The 26,170-nt window shown below is 35.0% G+C and overlaps 1 protein-coding gene across 4 annotated transcripts in view; it reads right to left on the bottom strand.

Annotated features, from left to right (window-relative positions):
• RBM26 (RNA binding motif protein 26) overlaps positions 1–26,170 on the bottom strand; it is a 52,417-nt gene that overhangs the window by 13,319 nt on the left and 12,928 nt on the right. The window contains exons 2-17 of one of the 4 annotated variants that reach the window (XM_040539138.1): positions 24,927–25,045; positions 24,254–24,390; positions 23,323–23,411; positions 22,542–22,753; positions 20,747–21,007; positions 19,127–19,366; positions 17,666–17,833; positions 17,180–17,320; positions 16,051–16,162; positions 15,161–15,320; positions 13,668–13,832; positions 10,814–10,945; positions 9,667–9,738; positions 6,417–6,545; positions 4,235–4,309; positions 3,420–3,590 (exon numbers count right to left, since the gene is read on the bottom strand). In XM_040539138.1, coding sequence (XP_040395072.1) covers positions 3,420–3,590; positions 4,235–4,309; positions 6,417–6,545; positions 9,667–9,738; positions 10,814–10,945; positions 13,668–13,832; positions 15,161–15,320; positions 16,051–16,162; positions 17,180–17,320; positions 17,666–17,833; positions 19,127–19,366; positions 20,747–21,007; positions 22,542–22,753; positions 23,323–23,411; positions 24,254–24,390; positions 24,927–25,045 — 2,383 coding nt within the window. The remainder of the gene's footprint in view (positions 1–3,419; positions 3,591–4,234; positions 4,310–6,416; positions 6,546–9,666; positions 9,739–10,813; positions 10,946–13,667; positions 13,833–15,160; positions 15,321–16,050; positions 16,163–17,179; positions 17,321–17,665; positions 17,834–19,126; positions 19,367–20,746; positions 21,008–22,541; positions 22,754–23,322; positions 23,412–24,253; positions 24,391–24,926; positions 25,046–26,170) is intronic. The other 3 variants (XM_040539145.1, XM_040539156.1, XM_040539162.1) reach the window with 3 other exon arrangements.

The following is a 26,170-nucleotide window of genomic DNA, read 5'->3' as shown; positions in this document are numbered from 1 at the left end:
ATTTTAACTGAAGGATGGTCTTAATTACTCCCTTTCACAAAATTCAGATGTTTTTTTCTCTTTTAAATGTTACCAAAACAATGCTCATAGTTAATACACTATCTCCCTAAGAAGAAAGCTATCAATAACATCAGCTTTTTTACAGTATAGACGTTCTGTCCAATATGAAATGCATTTAAACTGTTTCTTCACTTTCCATATTACAAAATAAATAAAACAATGCCTGAAGAATTGCTTAAAAACTCTAATTCAAGTTAGTGTATCATCTCACTTTTACTGCATAAAAACTAAAGTCACATGAGGAACTGGTGGACCAGGTTGCCAACTAAATAGACTAAATGGACTGAAGTGATCCCAAGATCAACATAACGGGTTGAAGAGGGATAACCTCAAGCTTCCACATATCAATACGTATAAATAAAGGAGGGCCTACAGAACAGTATTGTAGGGGAAGACCTCTATTTTTGAGGGAAATCAGTGCTTTTCTAAAGAACCCGTACACTGATACAAGTGACAGGGAACACAGAGGAGGAATTAGATGTCCGCACAGTTCCAAGGCTACAATCTCATAGAGACTACAGAAGCACTGCAGGGACACACAACTGGAGTGCTGCAGTGGATGGATACTGGCTCTTCAGGAAGGCCAGGCCTGGGAGAAACAGGAGTTGCCCTCTGCGTGTGAGGGAAGTGTGAATGCATGTAGCTCTGCCTACAGACAGATGATGAGCCAGCTGAAAGTTTATCAGATGGCAGACCAATGTGGGAGACACTGCAGTGGGTGTCTAAAACACACCATCTTATCAGGTAGAAGCAGTAAATGAGGCCTTCTTTAGGCAACTGGAAGCCACCTCATGGTCCTTGCTAAAGCTGCAAGGGCAGGTTGATTTTCAAGAATCATATCCCCCACCTTCCAAAACATGCAGGAAATAAACAGCAGGAGGCCTGTATGAATGAATAAGGAACTCCTAACAAAAATCTAAAAACGAAGTGTAGGAGAGGTGGAAGCAGGCTCAGACCACAGAGAAGCAATACAGACAGACTGCCTGAGCATGCAGGTACTATTCTGGAAAGCCAAAGCCCACCTGGTAAGGAACAAAAAAAAGCTTTTGTAGGTCTATCAGCAACAAAAGGAAGACTATGCTATGAAAAATACAGACCCACTACTACTGAATGCGGAAGGGGACCTGGTAGCAAAAGATGTGGGAGCAGCCAAGGTACTCAATGTCACCTTCTCCTCAAGTCTTTACTCATAAGACTTATCTTTGTTAGAAGAGTTTCAAGTCAGCAAACATTTAAGCAAACTGGACATACACAAATCCCTGAGACCTTATAGATGTGATGGTTAGTACCAAGGGAGCTCACTGATATCACTGCAAGGCCAATCTTAATTATCTTTGAAAGGTCATGGCATTTGGGGGCGGTTCCTCAGAACTGAGAAAAAGCAAATGTCACTCTGACCTTCAAGTAGGGCAAGGAAGATCTAGGGAAGTACATACTGGTCAGTCTCATCACGATACCTGAGAGGATAATGGAGCAAATAATCTGGGAAACCATTCCCAAGCATACTAGGAACAAGAAAGTGACTGGGGAAAAAAATCAAAAGCAACTTTGAAAATATTGCCAATTCCTAGGACTTTTATGGCTCAAATTCACTCTACAGGAAGTTAACTTCTTTCATCTACGACCTCTAAGAAATACTTTCCTCACCAGACAGCATCAATTTTCTCCGAAAACATCAGAAAAATCTCTCATTTACAAAAAAAGATTAGTTTAAATAGCAGTGTCTGAATACTGGTGTTACTAACTCTTGTTCCCCCCCTAAAACAGTTATTTATTCCACTGCAACTGTAGTCATTCTAAGAGGTATAAACCAACTCCCAGTAATCACACTCTATGTCCATTTTCAGGATATGGATGCACTGCTTCCAACTTTTTCCTGACTGACAAACAAGGAAAGAAGTTACAGTGAGTACATACAGGTCATTTCAGTACTTCTTTAGTTTTTTTTTCCGTAGCTGTACATCACTGTAATTTATTCTGCAATTACTTTCAATGCCCATATTTCTAAGTAAAATTAAGCATTAGAAATGTTCTGTCAAAATGAAAACTAATGACCTGTTTAAACTAAATCTGGGTTGTAACGTTGCACCAGCTTTTTACAACAGAATCCCAAACTTTAGTACAGATGATTAAGCATTCAGAAGATCTAAGAACCGAATGAAAATAGCAAGAAAAGATCAAGTGTTTTTGTGTGCTCGAAAATACACTGCATAAAAATCTAGCCCCTTATTGTTACGTACTTCCTCACTCAATAAAGCAAGAAAAGCCTGTAATATGTTTAACATGCCTCTTAAAAACTCCTTAAAAATTTATTATTTCTCGAAGTCTCGCTGAACTCTTTATCATGTTGTCATCTGTTTAGGAACAAATACTTCCACAAAAAGAGTAATACTGTATTTAAAAAAGGTAATGTAATTGCATCTTTAAGCAGAGTCAAGAAACAGGTTATAGCAATATATTAGCAATAATTATAGCACAGAAGAGAAACTCCTCTCAACAGGTTCAACCCAAACATGGATAGCTAAATCAAAGGAATACCAACCAGTATAATCTTCTATCTAAAACATTTTGCAAACATTTCAATTTCAGCAATGTAAAAAGAACAAACAAACAAGAAATATGTACCAGTTCAGTAGTCAACTAGCTTCATGAAGGAGTTGGTTTGGGTATTTAACCTGACCAGTGGATATCTGTGTTGCACAATGATAAGCCTTTTGCGTAAGAAATACTATTTTCGTTGTTTCTATTAACAATGTACAAAATGAACAGACTAAAAAGACTGGATAAGGCAAAAGACAATCATAGGATTTCTGTTTTGGTATCTTCCAGATGATCACAGAATCATAGAGGTCTTTTCCAACCTAAATGATTCTAATATCATCTAGTTCTAGCACTGCCAAGTCCACCATCAATCCATGTCACTAAGCAATACATCTACAAGTTTCTTGAATACCTCCCAGGACGGCGACTCAACTACCTCCCTGGTCAGCCTGTTCCAATACTTCACAACCCTTCCACTAAAGAAGTTTTTCCTAATATCCAACCTAAACCTTCCCTGACACAACTAAAGGCCGTTTCCTCATCATTACTTGGTGCTTGGGAGAAGAGACCAGCCCCCACCTTGCTATAGCCTCCTATAGTATCTGCGTAGCAGTGGGTAAAACTTCTAGACAACAGCACTGGTTTTAAATTAACTATGCTCCTTTAAAGAGAGAGAGCAAAAACAATCTCACTTCATAGAAGACTTCAAAATTAAAACAGCATACTTTTAAATACCTCTGATGTGGCTGCATATTTTCGTTCTGGTGACGTAAACATGTAAATTCATTTTATTAGAAAGCTGACCAAAACTTGAGTACCTGAGTCTTAGTTTTCATGCTCTTTAGAGGAGTCCCTCCTCCTGATGATACACCCTTTAATTCATCCTTTAACTTGGTAATGCTATTAGTCAATATTTCCAGTGTTTTCATGATTTCTGCTTTATCTTCTGACTTCATGGCTTTATTTTTCTCCAGCTTCGAAATCAGCATCTGTCCAATTAAAAAAAAAATTTACTTTTAAACTACACCTACAGATCTGTTTTCCTGTACTCACCACAGCTAATGGAAAAATAGAATACTGCATTTCCCTTGCTATGATCTTCAAAACTCAATAAGAAAGGCTTTTAACAGCTTATATTCAGATAATTTAATCTCTGGTTAATTAATTTGCTAATGAACATCTAGCATCTCTCTTTTATTTGGACAGACTTGCTGAACATATTGAAATTATTCCAATATTTGAATTCAACCTAACTGACATTTTGGCCTTCTTCCCCTCCCAAGCTTGAGTGCAGTCATGCGTACTTTTCAGTAACAACCTCTCTTGCTCTTGCCAAGCATAGAACTCTCTGACTTGCACTTGTTCGCCAAAAGCACACATTTTGCACCTAAAGTTTTTAATTTCAAATAAAAAAAAGCATCTAAATTGTAGGTGCTTCGAGTTTAAGTGAAGTAACATGACAAGTTTGATTAAAACTCTAAACTTAAAAAAATTAGCATGTTTCCCCTTGAATTAGCATCAGCACATTATTTTAAGTCAGTTTGGCAGCTCTTGCCAACAAATTCTGAAATATTTTCAAGTGAACTGAGTTCTACAACTGAACTGCTGGCCTTGTATAGTGCTAACAGTTTACCTTTTGTGTTTCAATGTGCTTCTCCAAGATTTCTTGCTTCTTTTTTCTCACATCTTGTTGAAGTCGTAACGCTTCCTAAAAACATTTAAAAAATTACAGAAAGTTTGTAGATTTTGAAAAACAATTTCAGAAGCATAATACACCATATCTGATAGCTGTAAAATAGTAACTTACAATATCAGGAGAAAACTAATAACAAAGTCAAAGTCCCGAAAGGAAATATTTATGTTTTGGAAATCAAAGCATCATGAGATCATTCACTAATGTGGTTATCTTTATTTGCGTATGTGCTGGAAAGACCTCATTACTTACATAAAATATAATCTTAGCACAACTCCACCAAAAGCTGAAAGGCAAAATAACACACCACCACAAGAGGTAAAGCATACAAGATTTCATACTTGCACAGATGTGATCTTGAAAGCTACTGTAAATCAAGTCCATCAATTAAACACACTCTCCAGTACCGTTCCAGGCCAGAAACAAAATACGTTCTATTTTCTAAAATTGAAATGTTACCCACAGAAAATCATCTCTTTTGTGTCTGCTAAAAACAGAATCTTGGCATTCCAATAAGCAAATCATAATCAACTGAAACTGATTAATTTGTGACATATTGCACTCAGAAGGAAATGTAGGAGGAGATGGCCACAGCTGCTGCACTCAGCTCAATGCTTCTGAAGAGAGAGCAATTGCTCTCAGATACAGAATGTAAAAGGTCTTAGGCACCAGGATAGTTGCAGAAAGCAATAAAGAGCTTTAACAATAACATATTTAACAGGATAAAAATGGCAGAAGATGATTTTGATCACCAATCAACTGGTATCAGACTGCAAGTGGATTACCATATACAAAGTGTAAAGGCACAAAAGCCATAAAAAAAGAAATAGTAGTAAGGTTTGTACATGTCTTTCCAAATACTGGCAAATTCTGCTGCGTGAAATGTTAGGTTTGCAATATAGTGTGCAATCTTTTTTCCACAGGGAAAGGAAAGATAAGACATGGGAATGAATTCTAAGAAAAACCAGGGTGACAAGAAGGAAGAAGGGAATGAGTCCCACAAAACCATGTTTTTCCACAAGTGCTAGTATATCATAATTTCTGAAGACAGGAAAAGAGCAGAAGAGAAAAGAACCTATCATTTAGCATGTCTTCAGTGTTTTCTCTCAAAAAAAAAAACTGTTATGATGAGTCATTAATTTCATTCCAAGTTTCTCAGCATTTCATAAGCACTCAGTTTCTTACCTTGAAAGGTAAAGGCTCTAATTCTGAAAAACATGTTTTGGGGGACAAATATGAAATAAAATCTCCAAATTAGAAGTGATTTCTTTGAAGTCTGGACCAATGCCACAACTGACATGCAGCCACAATCTGCTATTTCAAATTATATTAGACATTAGATATAGAAGTTTACCAATAAGCTTAGTAGTATAATGGTTATACTATTTTCAATGCTTATGTCTGAACCTAACTTAATGTTCAACTCTTAATTTGTGATTTGAAGCCAGTGAGGTAAATGTCCTATATTTAGTTTTTAGGAAGGGCAAGAATAAACCTAAAAAAAGGAGCTTTACTGGGCTCTTTGAAAATTCTAAGCAAGCTATACTACAACTAAGTGACCCATTGAAGGCCAAACACATTTCTGTTGCACTTCCTCTTCAAAATGAGGAATTCTAGTACTACGCAGAAACAGAAACGGATGCAAGAGAACTACAGCTTGGAAACAATAAAATGCAGTCATACAGTTCTCAGCTCTATCGGATGAAGAAACAATACTGGTCACTGCAAGTACAAAGTATACTGAGGAAAAAAGGCCAGTTTAATGAGAATTAAGGCCAGTTCCAATAAGGCTTAAGAGAGAAGAACAGTGACTACTAAGCTGCCTTGTCACTCACAATAGACAATTCATGCCTCAACATGGAGATTCTGTTTCCAGTAAAAAGTGCTTTGCACTTTGAACTACTGAAGAGCTTTACATCTGCTTAAGCTGCCTGAACTTACACTGAAATAATAATAAAACAAATACTGAATTTTCTTGTCCTTTGAAAAAAAAGTTATAGTAAATTTTATCTTGTAGCTAGTTTCATCTATGCTCTTGAGATGAATATATATAGTGCACTCTCTCTAGTGGTCACAAATTCCCAATCTAGGTCCATTTTATAAAGAAGCATATTTAATTTACCTGTTTTTTCTTCTGTGCTTCATTAGAGTCTAGCACGGAAGTGGAAACAACAGGCAAAGATTTCTGTGCTGCCTTCAAAGCAGCAGGGTTGTACACAGTTTTTGTCAAGCCAGTAGAAGTGGATAAAACCTATAGAAGGAAATCATTTTATTTTTTTTTTGCCAGTGAACTTCAGTGCTTTTTTTTCTTTAAAAAAAACATGACTGCTTAAAAAATGTATGTCTTTTCTTTTGTCTGTTTTGATAATACGAATATAAAAATTTGGCATAACAATTTTATTTGGAATTGCTGAAGTCAACCAACTTTTAAAGAGGCAGCATCACATCAAATATATAAGAATTATAAACATCAGATTATAAATCCTTTCCATTTCATATGTACTTCCAAGTTTAAAATATGTAAAATTTAAGGTATTTGAGCATAATTAAGAAAAACAGAAGACTGATTTGCCCAACAATAACTCAAGTTTTTTCTTTTTTATTTTGAAGTTTAAAATACAATTTTCCATAGCTGCATGAATTTTCTAGGCAAAATTTCAACATAATTGTAGAAACTAAAGTCCAAAGTAGACAAAATAGTTCCTTCTCATATGCAGCTCGTGCAAAATACAGCTTGCACAATCAACAAGAGGTGAGAGGTATAGGGAAGTCTTGAACATCATACAGGAAAGGAAAAGACTCCTACGTCTCTCTTTCCAGTGTTTGTAAGGAGATACAGATATTTCTCCATGACCTACTGAGAGCATAGTTGCCTGCTATACAACCTCTCTAACATACACTTCTCTTCAATACCTGAGGACTTGGAACGTTCTGTTTCTAATCACACTCTTTTAAAGTACATCTTGGCCATATTAGTACTGAAAAAATCCATGACTAACTGCTGGAGATGATATAGCCATGATCTTGGCTGCCTTGTGAGCAAATCACAACAATTATGCAATTGGTATCATCTCCAGAAGTTAAAAAATAGTTTATATACATGGAAAATTAGAAGATGCATGCACAGTCTACTGGTCACCATGCACTCCATAAACTAAGACACAATGCCCAACAACAGGAGAAAAAAAGGGACAGGCACAAAACTTTAGAAAGACACAAAAGATCAAAACATCATAAGAGTAACAGGAACACTTCATATAAAATATCTGCACTTCATTGTGCTATTGATACTATTTCTTCCCATAGATATTTTCCAGAGTAGGCGGTGCAGATGGAAAAACAAAAAAAAAAAGCATGTTATGGGATCTAAAAAAAAGCTGATATAAAATGCTTTAAGCAGGCCATCAAAAAGGAGATGGAGTTAATTGTATTTATTAACTTACTGAAGCATGTCAATGTATGTACATCCCAACTATGTAGTTCCTTTTACAAAGTAGCTTTAAGACAGGCCACATCACAAAGAGAGGATTGAGTAAAGAACAAATATATCGACACATCCCTTTCGCCCTGAAATTTCCTCATGTCTGAACGAACCACACTTATTCATCTCAAATAATAATGAGAGATGCTGCAGCAGATGTACCTGCATTAACTAATACAGAAGAGCAAGAAGCAACACGCTACTGGTCTTGTAAGTCTTTTAATGTTATTCAAGAGAGAACAGTGAAACTTTTCACAAGTTCATAAACTGCAAGTCCCTATCCAGATCTTAAAAGGCACCACGATGAGTGTTTCATCTCCATTTCCTCCTGCTCTTTGGGAGGCAAACCAACCTACTTTCTTACTGTAAAGTTCTTGCCATTCCCTGCACTTAGTCAGAAGCAGAAAAACATCTAGGACATGATATCTATGCTTTTGACAGCTGTAAACCTACTAAGTTCTAATGGACGTAGAGCACTATCAGAACAAACTAAGCAAAGCATTGCCTTGCAAAGGGAGAAGTATTAGGTCAAAACAAGTTTCAGAACCCTAATAAAAATGCCAAAGGAAACTGCTGCTTCACAATCAATCCACTGAACAGTCCAGCAGCTTATCAAAATCAGTCTGTACTGTAAGACAACACAGTGGAAAAACCTTTTGTAGCATGAATTTGCTCTTTGTAGAAGGGTGTTTCAGCATAACTCAGCTGTTGCAGAAAGATAAAAAAGTATTCCCACTTAAACTGAAGCAGACTTCCTATTTCTAAAGTAGACATACGATATACATGTAAAATGTAGTTCAGGTATACATAGTATTATGTATTTTAATAATTTAGGGCAACAAGAATGCAATAGAACATAGCCAGGAAGCCAAGATAACTATATTTAGGTTGACTGCTTGGCTTGGAAATGAGTCAGAGACATCTGTATTTAAAACTCAACAGTGAATTGTTACTTTTGTGTGCAAAGCATAGCACTGTAACTTTGCAATGAGTTTTACTATCATCATTAATGGATGCACTGTAAGATAGGGGGAAATGCACTGGATTAATTTCAGGCAAAGCCAATTCAGAACAGAAAAGGTATATAACTAGGCAGATGAATCTTGTTACTGGGTAAAACTTGCTGCCTTTCTCCCAGAAGTTGCCTCAAATGAATGTTATGAATACCAAGGAAGACCATGACCTAAGGTGCTAAAAAGATTGAAAACATGCCTTATAAACTTTAGTAGTAAAGTAGTAAACTTCATCAACAACTGTTATGAAAATTGCTACTACTGGACAAAATATATAACTCTTAACTACCATTCAGATGCACCTCTCCCACCTTACCTCTCTTAGTCCTTTCTGGTTAATTTTCACTTTCATCTTTTCGTAAGTACTACAAAATTGTAAGACCAATTAAGACAAAAAATGTTTACAGCATCACCTTTTAAGGGACACAAAAGCCTAAAAGCAGTTGTTTGGAGATTTTTTTGTGTGTGTACTTTTTTTTTGTGTGTTGTGGTTTTTTTTTTTGAAAAAGACTTTAAAAAGATTCATATGCAGTACCAACATTTATATATTTTTTGAAATGAATTTTGGCATTGTTCTAACAACTCAGGATCCTAGAACATTTCTAATTATTTTCATGACTGAATAAATGGAATCTATCATATTAAAACAAAAAACACAGAATAGCAGCTTCTCTCCTAGCATGTTTTATTCTTATTGTAATCATTTAGCTATCAGCTAATCAGAGTTTCTATATAATACACTCCATAAAACTAAGCTTTAACAAATGACTGTATTCATTACTTATGAAACAAACTGAATATTGACACAAGGGATTTTATAATAAAAATAATTCTTTGGGAGTTAAATGTGAGAGGAAGGGGATATGAGATTCTCTTACCTTTTCAGTTGCAGGAGTAACTGGCTTTGACACAAAACCCAGTCTATCCTTCACAGATAATTTAGTCACATTCTAAGAAAACAACACAAAATTAACTTTCAGGTATGTTTAACATTACGAATATAATAACTTAGTTTCCTGTATAATTCCAAATGTTAGGGATTTAAAAAAAAAAAAGATTGACGTAATAAAATCATAGATTACTGAGCAACATTATAAGCAAAATAATATCAAAGCTGTTGAAAAATGAATTTTGGATATATAGGACTTCAACAGCTAATATATTCCTATGTGTTGTAAATATATTAGAGAAAAGAAAGATACAGCCAAATGTGGAATCATACTTTATGTTGTTGCATGTTTTTATTTTTTAAAGAAATCCACAATATGCTAATAGATTATTTCCAAGACAGACCCTTTTAAATACACTTCACTTTTTGTGTTCTACAAGCTGCTATTTACAGGCATCATTTGCAGGAAGCTGTGCTTTGAATTTAAAATCAGAAATTCAAACCTTTTGAATTTAAAAGGTGCAGCCTTCTTCCTTTTCAGAAGGAAAACTAAAGTAGTGACACACTGTTATTTATGAGATACTTCCAACACAATCAAAATGTAAAGGCTATTTCATATGTGAGTAACATGCCAGATTTTGTCATGATTTGGACTGACATTACAACTATCTTCTTTCTTAAGGGTGATGTACACATACTGAGAACACTTTCAGATGCTGACCATTAGTCTCAAACAGGTTGAGATGTTTAATATATGTGGAATTTAAAAAGGGTAGCATTTAGTTTTTTAGTAGAAATCAACTTTACTTTGAAATCTGAAAATTGACATTTAGCATAACATTAACAAAACATTTTCAGAGTCTTTTGTTTTTTGAACTAAGTAAAAAGTTATGATAAAAAGAATTAAGTACCACACTTGGGTAAAAAAAAGACACATATCATTGCACTTAGGAAAAACTAATATCAGAACATCACTCAGTCAAATTAGATGTACTTAATAGCAGTAAATGCTTATTTGCACTGTATGATTAACTATAATTGATACATTTCTTGGCATATATTTATACACTATGGAACCTAATACAGAAAGAAAAATGTCTGTCTTTTTTTTTTTTTTTTTTTCAGATCATACGTACCTGAGTGACTTCCGTATTGGCACTCTGTGCTTCTGTAGGTTCAATGTTACTTGCAGGTACTGGACCTAATCGCTCCTTGACTGATTGTTTCACTACCGGTAAGCTAGGTTGCTGAACTAAGGGTTGTATTACCTGTAACACCCCCCACCCCAAGAAAAGCACATCGTAATATTAATAACAAAAGTCTACTACATATACAGTTCAAAAAATACACACGATTCCTGTAATGGCATTTATATTTACACTTTCCAATCATTCAATAGCTTTTCACTTGACTACAAAAATAAACACTTCATGAGATTTAGGATGTTACTTTGACTGTGAAGTGCATACAGCTGTAACATTTATTTGGCACATGCAGCTCACAGATCAAACAATCTTGGATCTGATTCCATTAATTATGTCTAATTAGACTATCTTAATTTCCATCCAAAACTGAACTGAATAAAAACTGGCATCCGTGATTCCTTTCACAAATCAATCTTTCATCAAACACCTAGAGAATGGCAGAATACAAACTTGTATCATAAAGATTCTCACTTCTTACACTGATATATCCCTTTTCATCTCTTACGTATTTAACTTGCACAAAAGAGAAAAAGAAGGAAGAATATGGAGACATGCACTAGTGGGACTTAGGAATCAGAAAACAGAAGCTAATCTTCAAAACTACCACTGATACCCTGACAGCTAACACTTTTTTTTCTTTGACAAAAACTCTACTTAAGCCAAAAAAAAACCAACCCTATGCTTCTAAGTTTCTAAGCAAACTTGCCATTGTATTTATGGGAAAAAAAAAAAACAAACAGAAGTGGAAGAAACCCTCAAGAGCTCACCTAATCTGTTCCTCCATTCCAGAAGTCAGCTATACATAAAGCATTTGCAGTACTATAAAATACTATAGTACTATAAATTGAAATACTATAAAAACTGTAAAATTGAAATACTATAAAAAGTACTATAGTACTTGAAGCACTGTAAGAAAAGTGTTTCCATACTAATGGTAGCTATAACAACAAATATTAATTTAAATAAAAAGGAAAGTAAATATTCACACCCCGTAGAGGTTTAAGAACTAAAAATACCTGTTTACTCATTCAATGATTTGATAATTTTTGTACATAAGGGTAGAAGAAAATGAAAGCATTACATTTAAAACTTTAATTTCCTGTTTAAATTTTGTTACTGACCACTTGCCCCCATAGTAGACTTCAAGTTGTAGTTTCCTGACATGAGACAAAAGGTTGTTCTTTGTGAAGCAGGAACCTTTATTACTGTCACCTGACCTTGGGATTCAATCTCAATCTACTGAAGTTTACATATCAAAGGTGGTGTGCTGTGAAACTAACAACATAACTAAAATCCCTAAGACTATTTAACATGTTTCGCAAAATCACAGATATAAAGATCTGGTATCTGGTTGTAAATACACAGTTAATACTCCCAGGCGGATAGCATAATCATCAAATAAACTGATGGCAATGACTATTCAAGCTATTCTACTCTAGAGAGCCAATGTCTGTATTCGTGCAAATGACATACTCCACTGCCCTCTTCTGGCTGATCTGATGTAAATCAAGCTTAGAAAATAATGTCGAGTACTGCAGGTTCAGATCAGGGATACTTATAAATTTGAATCCAAAATCAAACCTAAGGGATGGTAACAGGATAGTTACTGAGGTGGGTGTCTTCACCTACAAAAATGGGGTTTTAGTAAGCAGAATATTTGTTACAAAAGGAGACAAAGGAAACTGTTACCTAAAACACCCTACAGCAGGATTGATCTGGAAAACTGGGCCATTTTTTCTCAATGATGACGACATACACCATCAAGAAAAGGGAAGGAATTAAAAACCCAGAGCAACAGTTGAAAGAATCCTCTAATACTGGTTATTATATTACTTAGTTATTATATCAGCATATATAAATACAATAATATTTCTTCTACAAAGTCTTTGTCATGTTTTCTCAGTGTAGACTGTTCCACAGTGACAACAAATCTAATCAGGGAGGATACGTAAGTATTTAGAGGGAACTGCTATGCCAGAAGCTAACTGATAAAACTCTCTATCCAATAACCTACATGACTTGGGAGAATCCAAGCATCTTTTTATGTTTCAGTGGAACCACGAGGCCTGCTAACAAATCCAATTTAGCTTGCCACAGTCTATGAATTTAAGCTCCGTAACAGTAGTTACTATTTTGTATTCTTAAAAATTTGCCAATGCTACGATGTGCTTGACAACTACCAATAGGTGCTCCAAAAATGTAAAATGTCCCCTTCTGTTCCCACAAAATTAGAGTAATGTAGCTCTCCCTCTTACAGTGGAATTTGCACTTCCTCTCCGTGCGTGTGTCTGAGTGTGTGAACATATCTATCTTTGGGTAAAACCAACTCTACTGCAACCTTCTACAGCAGTATGGAAGCCCAACAGGAAAGGAAGAAGACAACTAGAAAAAGCAGAACCTTTTGGAAGAAAATGGAGATCATATTTCAAGAAAATGACCATAAATAAATATAACTGTCTTATGTTCACCAGAAGGAAAAAAAAAAAAAAAGTAGTTAAAGCAAAATAGAAGTTATTCAAGCAGATGGTAGCATCAAGATAATAGAGCATAATTCCCCAGAAGTCAGAGAAGTACTTTCATTTAGTATCTTCAGTCCTACCTTGCTAATCTTGAACCTTGTATATGAAGTAAAAAAAATCTACAATTATGGAGTAACTTTTGGAAAGGAATGACATCAAATATTCCTTATTTTAAAAGCATTTAGCTCACTTTCTATAAACATTTAAAAACAATGTTTAAAAGAATGTATTTTACGTAAAACTCTAGACAGACTTAGATCCTCTACCTTCTGCGTGGTAGTTTGTATTTGTGGTGCGCTGCCTTCTCGATGCCAATAAACTTTGATAAAGCGATTATTTAATACCGCTTCTGTACTCGATATAGCTTTCTTTGCTTCCTCATGTGTGGCAAATTGAATAAGGGCACCTTCTGGATCACCTTGATATGCAACCTAAGATTTAAAACAAAAACAGAACTTACTGTATGTAGGATTTTCATCTGTGTCACAGCTACTACAAAACCACCAGTTTCAGAATGATTTAAGACTAGTACGGATCAGCAAATGAGTATTTCCCATTCATGATTCTGTTTGAAAAGCTTGGTGTTAAGAAGCAACCTTGAGATTAAGCTAATCAACTTTAATAGTTAAAAACCACTGAAGTAGAACACCTAAACAGCAAAATAGGATTCCTAGTTGCAAATATGTGTAGCTCTTTGAAAGACAAGAGGAAGCATCACTGAAATAAAGGCAACTACTATAAACAAACACAGGAGTTGATTAATAATTTCCCTATCTATTATCAGAGCTAAACAACATAGTTCATTTTGGTTTTCCTCCTTTGGATATGAACATATTACCTTAGAAATCTTCAAAGAACAAAATTACACCTTTTGAAAGATAAGCACAGCTTGTAATCTCTGTCCTGTCATGTCTCTCCCCCTCTTCTCACTCCTTTCTTAATGGCTTAAGAAACATTTAAGAGCAATTAAGACAAATTTCAATTCCCTCGGTGTTTAGATGGGAACAGAACATTCATTCTCTACTGTATCAGTGCACAAGAAATACTCTATAACATCTCTTCATTCCATCTCTCAGTGCAAACAGGAAAGCATACATGAAAACACTAGTATCTGGAATTTCTTGTTGCTGATAACAAAGCACGATGAAAGATCAGGCTGAGTAACTTAGGTGCTAGGTACGAAATACTGACGTTGCACACAGCCTGCAATATGCAATACATCAATCGAGCTTAACTCAGTTTTGGTTCTTCACATCTCTTTTGTACCTTTCTCTAATTGTTTGCTTATTTCTGTTTATAAATGTTTTTTTAAAAGTGGGTCACTCAGATGTACTAGGAAGTAAGTGTAAGGGATAAACCACCATTATGGAACTGGTAAGTAATCATATAAACAGGGACTGTTTTCTAGATGAGAAACACGGTTCTCTATATTTACAATTTACCTCAAAAAAATAGAGGATTTATAACACAAGATCCAGATATGTGGAAAGGGCAGAAGAAAAAAATTAAACAATTTTAAGTGTTTTAAATAAATTATTGAAAAATTGTATCATTTTTTTCAAAATCTAATCAAGGGCTGAAACATTTCATTTCTGCTTCTTCAAACGACAATTTCATTAAAAATAGGGAGATCACGTTTAAGAAACAGGATAGGAAAATAGTAAGAACAGTTTCAGGAAACCAGCTGCAAGGCATTCTTTTAGTAATTACCTCCAGCATTAAGCCAAAGCCTACTTGCCTTCTCTTTGTTGCGTCTTACCTGCAAGTTGACTAAGTTTCCAAATTTACTGAAGTGCTCATTAAGTTTGCTGATATTGTTAAGTTCTGGGGGAACTTTCCTCAATTCAAGTTTTGTATTTTCATTTCCAAATTGCATTTTCTTCTGGAAACCTGGACTGTTTGTTCTGTTAAAATTTTGCCTGCAACAAATGAAAAACAAGCCAGAAATCCATAGCAAGCTAGCAAACGAAGTTAAATTTTATTCTCACAGACAGGATTGTGTGTGTCACACACAGATTGGCAGACTTAAAAAAAAAAAAAAAAAAAGCACACAATTTTAGAAAAGTGTTGAAGAGGAGTGCGATACACAGGCACCATACCTAGAGTTTCACCCACCCATATTCTCACCGTACCTCAGAGCATAAATCTCTAAGATAATTGACAATAATCTGCTTGTGTAAAGCAACTTCTCAACTTAATCTCCCCACCAACATCTCAAGTACCTACTATTTCAAAGCCTTCCTCAGTCCCAGCAGTCTCTTAAAATCCCTTCCAACTTTTTGTCACCCCAGGTATATCTGGACACTAAGCAACGCACTCCACATTTTATGCCAGTAACATACCTGGCAACTGGATCAAAACTGGCAACAATAAAATTAAGAACTAATTCAGTCAACCCTAGTAAGTATCACGCTGCAGGTCACTGTTTCTTAGTTCATTTCAGCTCTCCATGACTGGATCACAGTATCACCCAAAGCAACTCTAGCTATCTCTACTAGAGCCTTTGACTCACCTCTATATTATGTCTTATTTTACTAGTCAGCTTAGTCATACTTTAACTTGCTTGCAATTTATATACTTCTCAGATCAGAGAAAAGAGCTCAACTGAACTGCAACTATTAAGCCAACCTTGTGTTAATGATCACTCACTTGTCAAACCAAGTCTTCTTTGTAGGAACTCCGCTATCCCCTGCACCAATTGTTCTTTTCCTGGATTCAGCGTCTACCACTATTCTCATACTGCTTTTATTAGGAGGTTTTTCTGTAAACAGATGAAAAAGTTCTATGTTAATTTTTGCATTTTCTGTGCATTTGACCGCAGAACAGTATTCTGCTCACAATGGATTTGCACTGAAAAATGTAACTTTATTTTGAAATGACCATGATCCTTGTTCAATCAAACTGGATCAAATTTTGAATGCAGACTTCTCTGCTTAATCTGAACTATCAACAAATGCTATAATCAATAAAAATAGCTAATAGCTTTCATTTTGTCACAGTAACATCATACAAAAGGAAAACAAAAGAAGTGTTAACAGAAGGCTTCTACCTCAAAGTGACTACACTCATTCCGTCCCGTAGAATATTCTGAAGTTCACAGTTTTTGCTAACACCTCCATTCTACCATTAAATGGCACACACAAAAATGTTAATGATAGAAAAGGTATGGTGCTCCAGAGCACTGACACCTAGGAGCAAGACAGAGGGGAGGAAGGGAAGGCACTGTCTCTTGTTGAAGAACAGAACCATGCTGGGAGACTCCTCACGGAAAACACATCAACAAAAACGTAAGATTAAATGCAACTACATACCAATTCAAATAAACCAACATTCAAAAAAAAAAATCTATTTTTATTTCTCTTCTCATTTTGTATGCTGCTAGTTCTCAGGGCTATGGGAACTATGAGGTTAAGATTCCTTCCGTGGAACAGTCTGATACAAGATAAAAATGACTGCCTCCTCTCCATAGCAAAAAAAAAAACCCTCTAAGATTGCTAGAAAAACATTTTCTATATGGGAGATACATAAAGTGATCAGTTACTGCGGCAAAGTGCATAATCTGTAGGATTTTCTAGTAAAAAAAAATTCATTTTACCTGCAAAAATACACAAACAGAGCAAGAATGAACATAATTCCCTGCTCAATAAAACTTCTTTTCATGCCAAAAGATTTTCAAAAATGCAACAATCTCCAGTATTACATTCTCTGAGAAGTTCCTCAGTTTACATTGATGTAAGAAATGAAGCTAAACAAAGTAAATATAGCTTGGAGAGCATACCTCTGGGTGGCAAATCCATATCACCTGATGTGAGTCCTATCAAATTTGGTCTTTGGGCATGTACTCTGTGTCTATACATAGGTCTTGAAGTGTTTGTTATACTTGGAGCTTCTGGATTGTAGCCATCTGTGTCATACGTTTCTAGTAAAAAAATAAATTGTCTAATTAAAATAAATTGCAGTTAAAAACCAAGGTTGCAAATATTTTATTTCATCTAATTAAAAAAACAGTCACAATGGAACAGTCTGTTGTATAACAACTATAAAACTGCCGTGCCATGTTTTTGATTACATATATGACAATGCAAATATTATTCCAGTCAAGATTTACTTTTTACATGCAAATTTTACTTCTGCCTTAAATTGTAAAAAAAACAAAAATTATTGTCACAGTCTAAGTGATACGCATTTATTCTCCCAAACTACTAAATTATAATCTCTAAAAAGTACAGTATAGTATGAATCAATGTTATTCTATTTAGCAAACCTTGTGGGCAAAGCCTCAGTACTACACCTGCTGTAAAAAGAGAGGGTGGAGCAGGAGGCGGCTGGTGATGAATACCCGTTGTAACAACAGTAGGAACTGAGCTAGTCGCTGAATTTGGGGGAGCATCCATGCCAGCAGGCTGCAATGGAGGAAGAGGAGGGGGTGGTCCTGTCAAAAACAAAGAACAACAATGCATTCATATATTATCCACTAAACAAACATTTGCCCTCTGGCAAATGGCTCAAAACTTAGATTACAGAGACAAATGTTTGAACAGTTTAACATTTTTCCAAATAATGTGCATCAATAAGCCAAAATTTCACCACTAACCCAGTACTTATCTTCACCTTTTAAAAGGTGTTGTAACAAAAATATTCTATGATGACAGTAATGAACACAATCCATTTGTTTTTTAATACAAACATCCGAAGAAAAAACACATTACTCAAGTGGAAAGCCAAAGGGTTCTTTCCTAAAATTTGTCTTTCTTATTTATTTAAGCAAAAGATAATGTGACACTTCCAAAGCTGAACAGTCAAACCCGGCCTTCAAATTAATCACTGGTAAAAAAATATTCTGCAAAATCACATATCTGGACTTCCCAGATGCATCTGGAAATACTACCTGAAGCAGAACTGATCACCCCAGCAAGACAGGTACTATCTATGCTAAGTGAAATAAATAAATTCAGTTCTTACTTAAAGATACTGCTAACTGGAAATGAAAAGTTTAAGAAACTTTCAAGCAATATTAAACACCAATTACTCTTGAGTAATTTTACCAAGTGGGGCATTTAATTTTTTTTAAAAAAAAAAAAGGAATAGTCACATTAAACTGACACACCAGGCAATTTTTAAACCACATCAGGCATCTGATTAATAAATTGCTATTTTAAAAACAGGAGTGAGGACACAAGTCTTCATCAAGTCATTTCTAATGCTTGCATCTTTCCAATGACAGAGTAAGCAAACTGGCAACTTTTCTTTGTTGCTTTACAAGTTTAGGTTTCAAAATTAATCACAAATGACATTTTCAGGTGTAAATTTGATGTGGTCATGAATTCTTATTAATTTTAGTATTACAAATGAAGTGCCAAGTATCTGTCGCTTTAGGGTTTTCCCTTCTTCTCTAGCATCTAGCAGTAGTCATTTTCATGATGCTTTTCCTAGTAAATCCAAGGAGTTGGGTTTTGCCATACCATGCCATGATTTTCCTTAAACACAATTAAAATATTATTTCATATTCAAGATTCATGTTTTATATGCAGATTTTACAATCGACACTGCAACAATTACCATTAAAAAAAGATTATTTGGGGGTATATGCCAACCTAACTTTGAAAACACAGTAAAATATATATTTTTTTTAAATATAGTTAGCTTTCTTAAGCTTTTTGTACTGTATACAAGTAACATTGATTTCTTTCTATCCAAAAACGTTTTTTAATCTTTTCTTAGCTACCTGTTACAGGTGGAAGGCTAGGTGGCAAGGGGCCTGGTGGTGGTACTGGAGGTCTAAGGTTAACAGGAGGAGGACTCAGAATTGGTGGAGGGGGAGGAAGTCCAGGAGGAGGTGGTCCTTCGACAACAGGGGGTTGTGCTGGAAAAGGCAGAATGCCAGGAAGATTCACATCTTCTACCACTACTGGATCGCTTCCATGATCAAAAGGGCACATGTCTCCTCTCATACAGAAACCCTTTTCTGAAACATCAAAAACAAAAAGAATCATTGTTAGTACTTGAGGGCTGTATGTATTAACTCTTCTTCAGGAAAAGTTACAGAACACAGAAACTGAAAAGTTACAGAAAAATAAAAATTCCTCAGAAGGTCAACTAGAAAATGTTAAAAGTGCTGATAGGAAGAACAGTATGCTGGAACTAGCTACCCACTAAAGAGAGAAATGAGCTTATAAATTCAAAATACACAGTCATAAGAAAAGCAACTGCAAGAGACATCTACAGAGAGATTTTAGTGATAGTCAGAAATGTATCAATAAAAAAAAGTAAAGATGTGAGAATAGCTATGTCATAGTTTTCCAACACAGTACCATTTGCTTCATAACCAGAAACTGGAAATAACTGCTACGTGAGATGAACTTTCAAAGATGCAAAATTCCAGCATTCCACCTGGAGATTTTACTTCAAAAGTGTACTTACTTGCCCACACATCCTTTTCCTTTCTAAAAATTCTATAGAACTAGGAAACTATGACACAACATTCTACAGCTCAGCTTGCAGTGGAAGAGAATTTCCAAACAACTACACTTTCGCAATTGTACTTGACAGTCCTGTTACTTATACCTGCAAAGCTATTCTTTATTAGTATAATTCTGCCAACACCTGAGACTTTAGTCTCCCATCCTCTTTTTAAAAAAAGATGTTATTATTCTAAAGGGGGTCCTGAATATATACTGTCCTAGATCTTAGGTTCATTGTGGTATACAGTAGAAGAAAGCCTCAGGAAAAAAAAGAAAAAACTTTAGGGGGAAATTAAATTCTGTTGATTTAACAAGTTGACTGGCTAGACTTAGTTACATTACAGCAAACAGCAACAGCCTCTTCCACTGATTTCAGCATAAGACATGCAAAATGACAGCATATAAATAAGCACAAAACCCGCTCAATTTTAAGAAATACCTATTCTGTAAAAATGGGCAAGTCTGAGAAGGTGCAGCTCTACACCCTTCTGGTTAAAAAATAATCTCTCTTAAATAGGATGGAATAAAAGCAAAAATGGTGAAGACAATAAGGTCATAATTATGGTCAAAACAATGAAATACATCTTCTCCAAGCCAAGTAGTAAGACAAGAAAATTGGGTAGAAGTCCACTAGTATTTCTGTAAAACAAATATACTATTTCAATATATATAAACCTAATAGCTAAAAAAAACCTATACAGACACTAATAAAGATGTCTAAAATGCAAGTGGATCAAAAAATGAGATAAATTTGCATTCAATAATTGTGTTACACATAAAAAATACAGTATTAGGGAAGAACAGGGAAAGAAAGAATGACCTTAATCTTTCCAGAAAGATGTCTGTCACTTCTGCAGGAAGCAATTAAAAAAACACAGACTTACCATCATAATCTCTACAGCGTTTCTTTGGCAGCGGAGGTCTTCCATAGGAGTTGTGGTCCAGCTGCTCTTCATGGAACTCTGACCAGCTTTCAGTAGTGTTATTTCCATGATGAGCAGGAGCAATAACAGTAATAGTGCTGCTCAGTGTAGGGACAGGATAGTGGCCAGACGAAATATTTGTCACAGAAGAAACTGGAGTATAGTTGTTCTCTAATGGATCTGTTCTATCCATATCATATTTTGGCTTTCCCAAATCCCTTTCTGGAAAAAAAAATTAAAAATTAAAAAAAAATGTGTAAGTACCTGTGTAAGTAACTACTGGAGTATTTTAGCAACAGCTAAACCCGTAATACAACAGAAACCCCTCAAGCGGAGTAGATCTTCTGTATTATATACATATATTCTAAGAACTTCATATGTCAAGTTATCCTGAATAAAGGAAAACAACATCCAAGAAAAAAAATAACCATCAAATGAAAACACTAGCAACACTATCAAGATAATATTATGTAACTTTAACATTTCAAGACACTGTTATTGTTGTATTTTTATGCTGTTAATCTTCATTTTGTCTGCATCCAACTGTATAGATTTGATCAAACAAAGCTTTGCCATCACTGGAGAAATAACACTTGACAAGTGAGGAATGCTCCTGGCCATATACAGCAGCAGCAGCATGATTTTTTATTCTGAATACATACAAACTGTTCTCTTAATTTGCTAAGATCACCACCAATTAAACAGTAAGCATCCACATTAAGACAGAAGAGTTCTGTCATGAGATGAATTGGTAGACTCAAACAACATCGTATTAACGATACATTAATAAATATGTCTTAAAAATGGCAGACAAGTATGGGTAAAACAGGCTTTTCCCTACGTCCTTAGTATCTTACTGTAGAAACTTTTTCTATCTGTAAAATACTACCATTGTAGTAGCTGTAAAATATTCCTTAAATTAAGATTTAATCACATTGCAGTCTTTTAGTTAAACTGCTGCATGCTATTGAATTTAATCACTCCTAAGTGGTTTGGAAAAATATCTGCTTGCTTTTCAGGACCTTTGCATTCCCACTTGTAAGGCCAAGTTAGTAAGGCCCATTCTTCACAAACAGAAAAAATAAAAAGGAGATCTAAACTATATTATTTTTACCTCTGTATTCTTTAAGTCAGGATAACAAGATTATAAAATGACTCAGTGCTCTTTCTCAGTTTATCAGTAACAACTGCAGAGGTGAAACAAAACAGTTTTGTTTTTGAAGAAGCTTAATCTGAAAAGCAAAACTACTGTATTGAAGCCCTAAGTCCTGTAGCAGTGTGTGTTAATGCACATACTTACTACAGTAATTTCAACTCCTTCCCAAAGGAGGGGCCAACACAAAAAGAACAGAGCTCTACTGTTCTGTTTGACAAACAATTTACTGCCAAACAGGTAATTTCTGCCAATCCTACCTTTGTAGATGGGTATTAATTTCTGTATATTCCCAAACGAGATTCCGAGTTTCTTAAAACTTAATGAAATGCCATTAACTCAGATTTTTCTGCCTCTCTTACAACTTTGTTTAGAAGCAGCCAACACAGTCAAAGGTATTAGAGAAGAATGGTGGGAAAGAGGGGAAAACAAGAACCGAAAAAATAATCACATAAGCCTCATTTCCACAGAAAACCAAACTAAAATTGAACAAAAACTATAACAGTAATGGAAATTTTGGTACACCTTGAAGAGAGTGTTTAAGTCTAACGTCTACATTTTGTAAGCAACATTCACCGTATTTTAGAGACCAACTGTTGGTACCTCTGCTTCGTGTTCTGCTCCTGCTTCTGCTCCGGTCTCGATCCCTGTCCCGCAATCTCTCTTTACTCCAACTTCTACTTCGACTCCTGCTGTAGCTCCGACTTCTCCCTCTTCTTCTGTTGTATCGATCCCTATAGGAATCTCTTCTGGGAGGATTTCGGTCATAATCTCTCTTTCGAGAACGTTCATCTTTCTTCCTTTCATCGCGGCTTCTAAACATGCAATTTTGCTAGTTGTTACTTACAAGAATTAAAAATCTCAAAAAATGGTAACGGTAAATAAGTTAAAAGATACAAAATGAATTTAACTATGGTCCTTCGTTTCTTCTCAGACTATGAAAATACTTTTATTTAGTTTATGAATTTTATCATCCAGAAATCTTTTAAATTGTAAAGTATTGTCTCTGCCCCAAAATGCACCTTCTGCCAGTTGGAAATAACAAAAAGGTAAGGGTTATTGATTGAACAAACGTCTTCTAAATTCAAATTACCTCTATTCTATCTCATTAGTGAACAATAAGTGTTGTAATATAAATTAACATTAAAAAATAAACATAAAAGTCAAGTGTAATAGTTGTACACAACTTAGAGACAGTTTACACAGTCACTTATATACTCACATTTTAACTACATTTGCGTAAAAGCAACAAAGATCTTACTTTTAGACTTAATAGGTGACTATAAGGAAAAGAAATATTTAATTGAGTAGCACTATAAACATATAAAAATCCAAATCTATCTAATTATTGATACAATACAAGAGATCAAGCAAACTTTATTACCTGGTATCTCTGTAGCGAGAACTTGACTGAGGAGGGCTGTGATTTAGCCTTCTAGAAAACTTTTTCTCTCGTTCTTCCTCTTTAACTATCTGAATTTTAAATATATACATCGAAACATGAGTACACTGTACTGAAGACTTCTGCACATCCAAATAAACAAAAATCTCAAATGCTAAACAAAGTCAGCAGTAACAACTGAACCAAAACAAGATTTTTACTTCTAATGCAATGAGGGAATCTTTGAAACATATTAAAATCTAATTTCTGAGAACATTCAGGGAAGTGGTTGGGAGAAAATAAAGTAGCAAAAGAAACCCTTACTATGCTGCACTGAAAACGCATCAGCTTTTGATACAATTGGACATATCCATATTGAGGTGAAGCAACAGATCTGGAGGGATATGAATGTTCAACGACTGGCACAACAAGGTCTTTTCCTCTTTGACAGGTTAGCAGGCTCAGATCATGCTTAAATACTCATACAACCACATCTAAGCTGCTGTTGCGAAGGGCCAAACATACTCTTTTCCAGCTTGTAGAACCAACTAGAATCACCAGTACCAGGGTAAGGATTGAGCAGCTCAAGGAATGACAACTGCCATTAGGAAGGGAAAATTTAAAGGGCAACATAATTAGAGCAGCCTCCAGAGCAAAGAACTAAGGCAGGTTGTATCATACTTCCCACAATACTCAAGAACTTTCTTTGCATTTGCCTAGTAGAACCATTGTGGTTTACCTATGAAATTATGTTACAAAAAATTGTGCAGCAGTACTCAACATACAAGGGAAAAACTTTCTGACATTTTAAAGCTGTCATTCAAGATTTGGGACTACTATTAATAAACAAATAAACATTATGAAATTGAACGATGTAAGTAAACTGTGGGAATGAGGGAAGAAGACATACATTTAAAATAAACTCAGTGCTTACCTCTTCTTTTTTTGTCTCTTTTTCCTGGTGCTGAAAAAACTCTACTTTCAGGCTTCCTGACGATGGTTGCTCTGGTGGAGGTAGATAGCTTTTTGTATTCACAGCATCAAACAATTTTTCCACAAATATCTGAGTTTCTAAAAGTAAAAGAAGTATAAAAATAAGTATCCAACATTCAAAACTTCAGTTAATATTTGTTTTTAGAAAAAAAAATCACCAGAAAGTTAAAACAATGAATAGTACTTTAGTATTTTTTTAATACTCTTCTTTTATGTTTTGTATTTCAGAAGGAGCTTTACAGAGTCAAGAAATGTCAATAACAACAGCTTTTCATAAAGGCTTTAGATCCCTGAGTTTTTAATGTCTTTTAATCAACTATCTGGAATAATACTTTCGGAATACATACAGAACTTCACTGCTTTTAATTCAGGTAATAATTCTAACCATCTTCAATTTTCTTTCAGGAATACCAGTAGACAGAAAACATACTTAATAAAACTTACATATTGTGCTATACACCTGTTTAAAATATATATATCTATTTATGCAAATTGAATTACATAATTCCAAGTAATAAAGCTTATAAAGAGATAAACACAGGATTGTACATTAAAAGATTGTTTGAATTTAACAGGGCAAACTTTCACTCAGGCTTAACAGCTAAATACCATACCTTTTTGAAGAAATACATCCAACTGATCAACACACAATGCCTTTAGTTCCTTCTCACTTTTATCCTTCTTTACCAAAGCCAGAACATATTTAGCTAGGGCAGATGGATCTGCATCGCATCTGCAAATAGAGAACAAATAAAACGCAGAATCCATTAAATTACAGAAGTGAATGTCTATAACTGGTATGACCGATACCATATACAGGACCCAAACCTTTCCTAGCAAAGTAATTGAAAAACACCCACGGGTATTTTCTAAGACTCAGTCCAGATATGAAAAATCACAAAGTATCACATTTTTCTCCAGAGAGATGATTCTCTACAAGTGAGATTTCCAAAGAGTATTCCACAGAGTACTTTAGAACAAACTAGGAAGAACAATTTAGAGTGAAACAGCTTCAACTGCTTAACAGTCTTAAAAATAGAAAAACTACAACAAATACTTCCATAATTTCTCAATGATGAAATCAGTGAAACATTGTAACACTGAGTGACTGATGGAAAAAGAAGTCGATCTATAGAATTATAAATGAATGAAGTGATACAGCAGAAGTGAGTGATACTACAAAAAAAGAAAAAAAACAGGGAAAATTTAACACTTGCATGCTAGTGATGTGATACAGACAGCTAGCTTGTTTGGGTGATCAGCAAAATTAATAATGGTGTTTTAAAAAACTAGAAGAGGAAATAAAATTGCACTGATGTGTCCTAACTGTACGTTCTCCCTATCAAAAATAACTGCAAAACAAGTAAAATTAAAGTATGGTCAGGGAGTTGCTCTGAATATGAGTATCATACGAATACTGACTGCTACAGCGAATTATGTCCACAATGACTGAACAGAACAGCAACTCCAAGTCTCTTCCACGTTAAAACAAATGAAATTTCAACACTGAAGCTTAATGAAAAGTCTTAATGTTGATAATTTAACTGACACATATATTAGATGCTGGAAACAAATCCTTCGCAACTTCATGCTACTTAATTCACTTTCCCAAAGAAGCTATCTCTTGCACTTCACCCAACATCCTCCGCACAAATATATCCACTAAGCAAAGGAAGCAGATCTGTCAGCACATATCCATCCTTAGGAGATCCTCTGGATACCCTGGGCCCAGCATGGAGTACTCTGAAGTTAAAGGTCAAAGCCTCAAACATAACTCAGCATCCTCCAGAAAGCAGGCAGTAACAGAATTTCATGCTGTAAAAGCAACCTGAGCTGCTAGGGGACATAGCACAATTTT

This window comes from Cygnus olor, chromosome 1 (genome assembly GCF_009769625.2).
Source record: "Cygnus olor isolate bCygOlo1 chromosome 1, bCygOlo1.pri.v2, whole genome shotgun sequence".
Lineage (NCBI taxonomy): Eukaryota > Metazoa > Chordata > Aves > Anseriformes > Anatidae > Cygnus > Cygnus olor.
The sequence above is the reverse complement of the archived record's forward strand: the minus strand, read 5'-3'. Positions and strand labels throughout refer to the sequence as shown.